Source organism: Desmodus rotundus, chromosome 9, assembly GCF_022682495.2.
Source record: "Desmodus rotundus isolate HL8 chromosome 9, HLdesRot8A.1, whole genome shotgun sequence".
Lineage (NCBI taxonomy): Eukaryota > Metazoa > Chordata > Mammalia > Chiroptera > Phyllostomidae > Desmodus > Desmodus rotundus.
In genome coordinates, this window is record NC_071395.1 from 36,612,418 (window position 1) to 36,622,852 (window position 10,435).

Here is a 10,435-nt window from a genome sequence, read left to right on the forward strand (position 1 = left end):
TATATTATCATTGCCACATGGCACCTGCTTCCATGGAACACGCCTGTACATAAGCTCTGTCCACATGTGAGCATGGGCCTCATCCGCAGGGCTGACGCATTGCTCATGGGGAGCCTGAGACCCATACAAGCCATGTCACTTGGCCAAGGACACCCTACATTGCAGGGTAGTAAGTCCCGGGCAGGAATTCGATCATGGAACACTCTTCAGGCATGTCAGGGTTCAGCTGTGCAGGCCTCTGGATGCTCCAGGGAGGGGAACACCACACAAGCAAAGGCTGCAGGAGGGGTGCGTGGGCTTCAGTGTGGGGAGTTCACCAGTGTGAGGTCGTGATGCGCCATGGAAGGTTTCCAAGCAGGGCAGCAGGAGAAGGCAGTGGACAGATAGGGGCAGGCAGTGCAGCTGAGGCTGGGGTGGGGTGGGATGGAGGCCTCAGTGGGCTGGATTCCCAAGCTCCTCCCTCTACCAAGGAGTGTGCCCGCTACCTTAATCCTTCTTCCCTATTTCAGTTTCTGCTCCTCCTGCAAAGCCCTCCTTGATTAACTCTCACTCTCTCATCCCACGGCCACATTCCCCAGCTCCCTAGGATGTACAAATTCCAGGCTTTGGGATGCTGCCTGCCTTCCTGTCAGACTGGGGCGCCTAGCTCAGTGCTCTTCCTCCTTCCTCACACTGGAGTCTCGCTATACCAGTGTTCCTTGGCTGCAGTTTTTGTTTTTAAGTTAAACTGGCTTAAGCTAAGAAAGGATTTTATTGGCCCCTCCGAACTGAGATGGTGTGCAGTTACGGACTTCAGGCACAGGTAGATGTAGGTGCCCACAAGGTGTCCAGGCATCTAACCCCTCCCTCATCTCTTGGCTCTGTGGCCCACTGTGCTGGATCCACTCTGAGAAAGGGACACCATTTTGTGATTCACACCAAATGAGGTGCCCACTGCTAGGCGTGGCCCTGGGTGCTCGCGGCCCTTCCGAAAGTGGGAAGACTCAGGACGGCAGCTGGGCTGGAAGGAGGGCCAGTGCTGTCTCGGTTTGCGCCACAGGCTGAGCGCTGGGATGCTGCAGGTGCAAACAACGGATCGTTCTGATTGGATCGGTAGGACAAAACAGTGTATGTATCAGGCTCACAAGGAGTATAAGGGGGGTCTGACCTCACCAGGGTGGGGGGCTGCCCAGAGGAAAGGCAGTGTGTGGAGCCCCAAAGGCAGAGTGAGAGGATGTTAAGCAAGGGGGTTCCCAGTGAGGAGCCAGCATGGACAGAGGAGGGAGGGGGGCTTCTTAAGCCACTGGTCCCATTATGTCCTTTTGGGCATTCTGAGGCACTGGGCAGCCACAGCACGCACATGCACACACATGGTGACACATGTGTGCACAGATACATAGCAACACACACATCCACTTGGCTGCGTGCATGTACAAGGGTACACACATGGAAAAACACATGCACAAGCAAGCGTACAGATGTGCAAGCCCGAGTGTACACGTTTGCCGACACACACACGGCTACACCTGTATGGATGCGTGCACTCGCACGGCTTTGCCCGCACTATGACGCCGTGCACAAACAAAGACCACTGCGCTCTCACACGCACATCACCACACCGGCATGCAAACACATGTACTTAAGGCAGACACACGGTTACACATTTGCAGAAGCACACTGTTGTGTGCGTGCACACTTACATGGTCCACATGTGCACGCACACACAGACACACAATCCCACAAGCGCGCACACAGGATGCCCAGTGATGAGTGGCTGGTGGAGGAGAGGAGAGAAGGCACCCGGTTGCCCTGGCAACACATCCTGGGTCCCGACCAGGCCTTGTTAGCGTGGCTCATCTGGCAGCTGGCAGCAGGTGGAGGGCTGTTCAGGACCCCAACCCTCCTCCCCCCAAAGGTTCCTGGTGGCTTCAGACAGCCCTGACAGTCTGGGCCCCAGGGGGATAAAGGCAGAAGAAGGAAAAGGCCTGGGGTCAGAGCAGAGAATGCGCTCCTGAACTGGGGGCGCTGGGGAGAGACACAGCCTGCCCTGGGGGAGCATAAGGGGGACAAAAGGGCGGGGGCTGGCCACCCAGCTGAAACACTTGCTTTCTGATTTCTGTCTGATCACAGGGGCTGGGGCAGGCCAGATGATAATGAAGTGGCAGGGAAGGGGGCACTCCTGTTTGGCAGCTGATGGGATCCAAGGGGGGGTTCCCATTAGTGATGGCACCACATGTCCAGCCTTCTTCCTCAGGGGACAGAGCCGGGAAGGGACAGATCCTGCCAATCCTCTCCTTGGTGGTTGCAGTGAGGGCACGGGTTCGAGTCCTGGCTGCCGTCAACTAGTGAGATGAGGACGTGGGCGGCCTTCTGAGAGGCTGCTGTGAAGGCCACCCACGTAGCGGGTAAGAGCAGCGCCCACAGACACCTGCTGAGTGAATGTCTGCTGTTGCTGTAACGGGGCTTGGGGGCCGCCACCGCGTCGCCCTGTGCGATCCTGCTTCCTTGCCTCCACCCCAAACAGAGGGCCTGAAAGGGTTGAGGACTTCACTGACCTTGAAGGCTCCTGCCACCCTCCTTGGAATTCAAGACAAAATTCCTCTCATTACTAAACAGCAAAGAAGGCAGATCTCCACCCCCGCATTCCCGAAACACCTTTATTGCACTAAAAACAGCATTTATAAACAAACACACTTGGGAGGTTCACCCACAGTCAACTTCGAACACAAAGAAATGAAACAGTGCAGGGGCCTATGGGGGGGCGGGCAGAGGGAAAGCAGAGGAAAGGCAAGGTCAGGGCAGAGAGAAGGGGAGGGGTGTGAGCTCCAAGCATCTATGCAGGGTCCTCCATCACCTCTTTGGCCCACAAGCCTGGCCCTGGTGGTCCCCAGGTTCTAGAGTGAAGGGGGGAGCCCCTATGAAGGCAGAATCAGGAGCATGAAGGAGCAGGCACAGGATGGAGACCATAGGGGGGCACGAAAAGGGACCCCAGCTCTCCATCTCAGTCAGCAGGGTGCACTGAGGGGAAATCTGCTTCTTCGCCTCTCACTTTGTGGGACTTGGAAACCTAGAATCAGGGGGGACAATGTTGGGGCAGGGAGGGACATCCCAGGATTCCAATGGGCTGCCCTGGCCCACCCACGCTCAGCAGGCAGCCCAGGAGAGGTGAAGGGGCAGAGCTGGCCGGGCCTCGCTGGCCCCTGCCTCCAACGGTGCCGTTTCTGTTTCGTTGAACTGGAAAACCTGCACAGAAATCATTCAAGGACCCACATGCTGACACAAGCAGACCCATGCAGCCACCTAGCAGCGTGAAAAGCCATAACCGGGGACCCCCTTTGCGTGCCCCTTTGTCCCACCCACCCTAACCAAAGCCTATTTACACGTGCGGTGTAAAAGCCACGGCCATCAGTCACTGGGCATTACTCCCTGGTGTCCAGCTGGAGAGGATGCTGGGCAGGAGGGGGCAGGGTGGCAGCCTAGGAGGGATGGGGGCTGCTCTGTGGGTGCCACCTTCCAGGGGAGGGAGGCTCCAGCAGGGCTGGAGGTCCCAAGCAGGTGCAGCGGACAAGCCAAGCAGGTCTGTGCCCAAAAAGCAAGCAGGGAAGGTGGAGGAAAACAGCCCGCAGGAGGGTCGTCTGGCTGCAGGGACAGAAGAGGAAGTACTGCTCCCATTTTCATCTTTGGGGACTTCCTGCACCAGGAGCTTCACAGCCCTGCTGCCTCCCAGAGCCCCAGGGGGCAGAACCCTGGGCCTGGCACTGCTTTCTGGGGTCAGGCTGGCCGGCCGCAGGGAGGAGGACACTCGTGCAGCAACACAGCAAAAGATTCGGCTCAGCCTGGGGACTGGAGACCTCTAGGTCTGCGATCCACCTTGGCCACCTCCTGGCAGATTCCCAGCCACCTGAGAGCCCCTTTCCAGAACTCTGAAAGGGGTGAGACCACGTCGAGGGGTGTGGAACTTGGGGCACAGGGGGACGCTCAGCCCTGCAAATGGCCTTCTCTTACCTGGCAGCCCCCCCTCTCTCTCCTTCAGAAAACTTAATCCCTGAAAAATGGCATCCTGGTCACCACCCAGCAACCCAGGAAAGCCCCAGCTGCAGCATCAGGGCCCAGCCCCGCCTTAGTTTAAACCCGCCTCCCCCTCCCCGGCTCCGGCCCAGCCAACTGGCCTTCTGCCTCTCAGAATCTGGGTGCAGAGGGGAGGTGGGATGTCCCCTTGGCACCTGCGGGAGGGACAGAGGGTGGAAAGCAAGGGGCCTTTACAAAAAGGGGAGCAGGGAGGTCAGGGGCAGCTCTTTCTCCCCCAGCAGCGTGTCCCGCTTGAGGCTGCTACCCTTGTTGACCACCTTGATCCTGAGGGCCAGTTTTCGGACACTGGCCGGCCCGAGGCCATCGAAAAAGAAGTCCTCATTGAAGATGGGGTGGCGGCTGTTCTTAATGATGGTGCTGCGCTGCTTCTGGAGCTTTCCAGGGACCAGGCACAGGCCAACGCAGCAGTTGATGCTTCGGGCATCGCAGAGGTGGTCGTATAGGCCCTCGGCAGCCAGCAGGCGCACGCGCAGGCGTGCCTGCGCCGCCTCATACTCGGCCAGCAGCCGCACGCTGCCCCGCGTGCCCATGCGCACCGCGTGCTCCGCGCGGGGCACCTGGCCTGGCTCCGAGCCGGGCTCCGGGGTGGGCCTGCGAGTCAGGCGGCGCCGAGCCCCGGGGCTGGTGTCCGGGGTGCTGTCGTCGGCCGACAGGGAGCCGTGGCGCGCCACGGAGTGCTTGAGCTGGCTCACCTTGGCCTGGCTGTCCTGGGCGAAGCCTTTGAGCAGCGACACAGAGCGCGAGAGCAGAGGGGACCCAAACGGGGAGGACTCCGCCGAGGACCCCGTATCACTCTCCCCACCACTGAAGTAGCGGCTGGGGCTCATGAGGGCCCCGCCGGCCTCCCTGGACACCCCATCGCCCCCATTAGCCTTGACACCCCCACGGCGGCGCCGGGCTCCAGGGGAGCCCACCTGGGCCAGGGCCCCGTGCTCGCTGTGGAACAGAGACTCCTTGCGCCGCGTGTGGGGGCTCTCGGCCAGCGTGGTGAAGCCATAGGACGTCTGGGCCTTGGGCACCGAGGGCAGGGACATGGCACCCTGGGCCTGGGGGTCGGAGTTGGTGGCGGCCTCCTCCGCCGGCCAGTCCTCGGCGCTCTCAATCTGGATCACGTGCCGGGTGGCCGCCTTCAGCAGGCTCTTGCTCTCAGCTGCCAGCTTGGCGGGCAGCCGAGGGCTCCGGGGGGCTCGGCGGGGCGAGGCAGAGGCTGCGTTCTGCTCCGCGGCCGGGCCCAGCTCGCCCGGCCCCTCAGGCTCCGCGGGGCTGGCCGGAAGCTTGGGGGGGATGAAGAAGTCAGGAATCTTGTCGGGCGTGAGCACGTTGCTGTACAGGGGCCCCTTGGAGGCCTCGCCCCCAGCAGCACCGTTCTCCCCGGACCCCCGCAGCCGCTCCAGAAACCACATGTTGGTTTTCTTCATGGGGGCAGCAGGCAGCAGGCTGGGAGGGGCTCTGCAGAGTCTGGGAAGAGAGGCAGGGGCCAGGAGCTGCAGGCCCACATGCAGGGGGAGGGGGGGCTGAAAGAGGGGTTCCCGGCACCTCTCTGGGGGAGCCGGAACGGGGGCGGGGAGGGCTCGCCCCTCCCCTCCCCAGAGGGATCGCGCTGAACTTCCAAACACCCAGGCGAAGCCAAAGAGGTGGGTGGGGGGTGCTGTTCTGAGTCCAGGGTAGCTCCCAAGGGAGAGTGGCCCCTCTCCCGCCCCCACCCCTGTTCGGAGGATCTCAAAGCGCTTTTTAAAGGGTTTCACGCTCCGTCTACAGGACGACACCTCAGGGTGTGGGTGGACCCCCAGGTGTCCCAGCTCCGCCCCCCCTCGGGCTCCCACCCACCTGTGGCTTCTCCCTAGGCTGAGGGTCCAGAAAAGCGGGGTGGAGGAAGGGAGAGGACTGGAGTCTGGGGACCTACGGCGCAGCCCCCTGACCCTCCCCTCGGTCTCCCCCACCCCCTGTTAACTCAGCTTGGGGTGGGGGTGGGGTCCTAGCAGCCCCCGCGGAACCTGGCAAGGTCCCTAAACTCACCTGCCCGGGGTGGTGGCCCGAGGCTGAGGCTGTTCCGCTGACTCGCCGGGGTCTCGGCGCGAAGCTCCGGGGCTGGGGCTGGGGGGATGCGGCCGCAGCTTCCACAAGGGCGGCGGCAGCAGCAGCGCAGTCGGACTCATTCACCGGCCGCGGCGGGAAACCGCCCAGCCCGGCTGCCGCGCCGCCGTATTCTCCCTAGTACCGCCGCCGCTGCCGCCCCCGCCCCCGCCCCCAGGCCTCGCGGCACACCCCCGCGCCGCCCCGGGGTCGGTCGCGGCCAGGATCCTCGCGGGGACCAAGGGGGCTGACAAGAGGAGGTGGGAGTGCGCCGGTGGTCGCGGTTTGCTGACGACCACCCCTAGCGCTCGTGCTTGGGGATAGGAGGGCAGGGGGAGCAGAAACCCCAAACCCCCGCCTCTGTTCACTTGGGGAGGGGAGCAGACCCAGGCTTGCCGCGAGCAGCTTTCCTGACTTACGATGATGAATAAAGGCATAGTAATAATAATAACTGCAGCTAAATTTACTATCGAGGCTTTCTCGGTGCCAGGCCCTAACGCCCTCCCCCCCCAACCCTGTCCCCCGTTTATATATGAGGAATGTGAGGGTTTCCTTCTAGAAATAAGGACCCAGCCCCTCAGCCCGCTCCTCCTGGTGAATGCGCGTTACTCAGGGCAGCTACGCCAGCAGCCAGGGAGGGGGCTGCTCCTCCATTTTATGGACAGACGTTTATTGAGCACCTACTGGATGCTGGACAATGACCCAGACGCTGGGGACACAGCTGTGACCAAGGATGTAGCACCCACTTGGTGATGCATCCCAGGGGACTGATGCAACAGAGAGGTAAATAAGAATCGTGGCAGGAAGATGTGATTGGAGGAGAGGGGGGGAGCACCGGCCGGTCCACACAGATGGAGAAACCAAGGCAATCAGTCCCAGGCCCTGCAGCTCCTAAGATCTTGGGGTCCCTCTGGGAACCCACACCCCTGCCTTGTGATCTGCCAGCACCAACCCTCCTGCTTCCTCACTCTTTGCCCTCCCTCTCAGCCTCAGTTTCCCCTTCTGGGGCCTAAAGCTGACTAGTCCCAAGTCCAGTCTCAGTTTGTGAGGAGCCAGCAAGATAACTTGGCCAGATGGAGGCTGCCCCTCCAACACATCCACCGGACCTCGGAGTGAGGTGGGAGTCCCACCGTCCCCATGGGGACAGCGAGGCTCAGAGGGGACCATGACTGTAAGAGGCCTGCCACAGCTTTGCTCACCCAGCAAACGCGGAGGCCCCCTTTGTGTTGGGGCAATCCAGCAAGGCCACACAGCTTGACCGAGGAGGCAGGTTCAATGAACGTATCACCTCACCACTGCCTGGGCCAGCCCCCACGGCACAGCCTGGCAGAGCCCGCTGGACCCCAAGAAGACTGCCCCAGGGCAAGTACTTGGGTGATTCCACTGGCCTGCGGGTCCTGGAGCTGCAGTAGGAAGAGTGACTGTGGTCTTAGCCCTTTGGTGTCCGCAAGACGCTGGGGTCTTTAATGAAAACCGGCAGGACGAGTGAACAGAGTGTAGGAAGGATGACTCCTGGAACAGCGCTCTTTTCCACAGCGGGGCCCTCAGGGGCCTCAGCCACCTTCCTCCATTGCCCCACCAGGGACAATGGGACCCAGGAAAGGGAAGTGACTGGCTAGAATCTGCAAGGAGGGGCAGTGCCAGGCCGACCTAAGAATTGGGGGTTTCAATCCCCATTCACCCTTGCCCAGCTGGGGGCAAGCTTTCTCCTCCCAGCTGGGTTGGGAGAGGAGGCAGTGAGCTTATTCTGTGCTGGTCCCTCCTGTGCTAAGTAATTCGGACACAGATCTGGAGCTGCTCCATCAGGGTTTCAAATCCTGGTACCAACACTTCCTGCTTTCTGACTTCCAGCAAGGGTCCAAACCTCTCTGCCTTGGTCTCCTCGGTGGTCCGTGGGCATCACACATCAGCGTTACTATTTGCAAAATGCTTACAACAGGCCCTAAATATGTGCGATGGAAGTGTTGGTCATCAGGAAGGCTACTACTGGCCAGGAAACAGACTCAGCCAGGGCAGGCCTTGCCCGGCCTCAAAGTGAATCCCAGCACCTTGACCACACCACAGCCTAGCTCAGCCATAAGCCCCACCCCCACTCCCCTACCCCATCACATTTGGGGGGCTGAGGAAACTGAGTACTTGGGGATAGGTCCCAGAAACCTGCCCTGTGGGCTACCACAGAGCCCACCCTGAAGGGGGCGGAGGCAGGGAGGCCACAGGCTTTGGCTACAAACAGGAACCTCTCCATGTCAGCAAAACCTTCTGCCTCCTCTGCAGAGCCCTAGGGCTGATAGGTGGGTGTGGCAGCCCCGCAGGACACCCCCAAACCCTGAGCTGTAGCCTCCCTGGAACCAGAGATATGGAGGCTGCAGGCTGCAGGCCCAAGCTGGGGAGGGGGCCCAGATGGTACCCATCAGCCTCATCGCCCCTAAGTCATGCCACTTCATGCTGGGTGGTCTTGGTCATCATCTCCCCACCCCCCCCCACAAGTCCTCACCCTCTCCCCCACCCCCAGGACACCCTATACGGAAAGGACAAAGTGGCAGGTCTCAGAGAACACACAGGAAGGTGGTGCCTCCCAGGATCCAGGCCTGAGTCACGGGCTGCTCCCTGTGGCACCGGCAGACAGGCGTGGCTCAAAGACAAAGAGCCCGAGAGCCCAGCGCCAGGCCTGAGGCGCCACCTGGGGCCCGAGCGGCTCTGGGCTCTGCGCTGTCTTCTCCTTTGGGAGAGAGGAGGGAAGGCATGTCTGCACGCTGTCAAGAAGGACCCAGGCCCACGACACACTGGAGGGGCATCATCCCTATTTTCTAGATACGGAAACTGAGGCGTGGGGGAATAGCCTGATGCTGCAGAGTGCCCAGTTCCGGGAAGGGAAACAACTGCTCCAAGGGTGCACCGCAGAACTTGAACGAACATCTCTACGACCTCCCACCCCAGGGCCCTCCGAGGGTGAGAATGGGGTCGGGAGCATTTGCTGGCTGAATAACTACAGGTAGGGCAGGCTGGAGACAATGCGGAAACCCATCTAGAGCCAGGCTCCCAGCTCCTGTCACCCCCGGGACTCCCAGCCCTGGCTTTCCTGGGTCGGGGAGCAAGAACAGGAAGGTAATGAGGTTCAAACCCCAGCTCTGCTTCCTCCCAGTGGTGTGGCCTTGGGAAGCCCCCTGACCCCTCTGAGCCTCCATTTCCTCACCTTTAAGGTGGGGAGAATCTGAGCACCCTGAGTTTGTACAGTTCTTAGCACATGCCCAGAGGGGGTGCTAGGTGAGACTTTGAAGGTGAGGCACTGGGCCTTGGAGGACTCAGGGCTATGAATGAATGAATGAATGAATGAATGGCATTGGGACCCCTCTCTAGCGTACAGATCTCTGGAATCTGACACTTCTTGACACTCCTTGGCCCAGCCCCCGTGCCTTCTCTCAGCCATGCCCATTCTTATCCTGACCCCACAGCATATTCCTCGTTTGCTTAAAAAGTCCCTAGCAGCTCTCCCTGTCACCCAGCCTCACCTCCACCGTGTCCACTCCACCACCCCTGATTTCACCTCCAGCCACTGGCCATCCTTCTGCCCCTGAGCAGGCTGTGCTCCGCACATCACAGGGCCTTTGCAAATGACGCTCCGCCACCCAAGACTCTGTCCCACTCAACCTCCAGATCAAAGCCCCTGCGTCATTCCCACAGAGAAGCTGCCAGGGCATCCTGGGATCTCTGAGCTCCAAGAGTCTCCCCTTCTCACAGTCGCCATTAGACACTCTGTGGTGATTTGCTGATTAAGGTCGTTTGACTGTTAATTCCGTGAGGACAGGTATGTCTCACTCACTGTTGCATCCTCCTTACCCACCAGAGCTTCTGGCAAATAAGAGAAATTCAACAAAGGCAATTCAAGGATCTCAGGATGCAGGCGGAGGGGGCGTATGGGTGGACGGATGAATGAGATGAATAATAGATGAGTGGGGGGTGGATGAGTGAGTGGATGGATGGATGGATGGACGGATGGATGGACTGGTGGCTCAGTCTCCATGTCTCTGAAGAGACATGGCATCAGAGTCCCCTTCTGACTCTAGCTTCTGATGGTTTCGCCCCTCGTTGCGGGCAGAGCAGAGTGGCCTTTACTCCCCACACCCTTATTGGGTCCCCGCGGCCGGCGGACTGAAGGGAAAACACAAACCCTCCCCAGAGGCCCAGGCCCTGAGCAGGGACGTGGCCCTGAAGAGGTGTGGGGAGGGCTGGGGACATCTGTGGAAGAGATGCCTCTGCATTTTGGGGAGGAACTAGAGGACAGTCCCGGGAGAGA

At 60.5% G+C, this 10,435-nt stretch overlaps 1 protein-coding gene across 2 annotated transcripts; it reads right to left on the minus strand.

The window, feature by feature from the left end:
* Positions 1-2,650: 2,650 nt before the first annotated feature.
* C2CD4C (C2 calcium dependent domain containing 4C) lies at positions 2,651-6,233 on the minus strand. 2 transcript variants are annotated; one of them, XM_045202546.2, is made up of 2 exons: positions 6,085-6,233; positions 2,651-5,526 (listed from the first exon to the last, which is right to left on the minus strand). In XM_045202546.2, the coding sequence occupies exons 1-2, from the start codon at positions 6,222-6,224 to the stop codon at positions 4,239-4,241; spliced, it is 1,428 nt and encodes a 475-aa protein (XP_045058481.2). In that variant the 5' UTR covers positions 6,225-6,233; the 3' UTR covers positions 2,651-4,238. The 2 variants fall into 2 exon arrangements, with proteins under 2 accessions (XP_045058481.2, XP_053786467.1); XM_053930492.2 differs by having other exon boundaries at positions 2,651-5,552.
* Between the last annotated feature and the right edge of the window lie 4,202 nt (positions 6,234-10,435).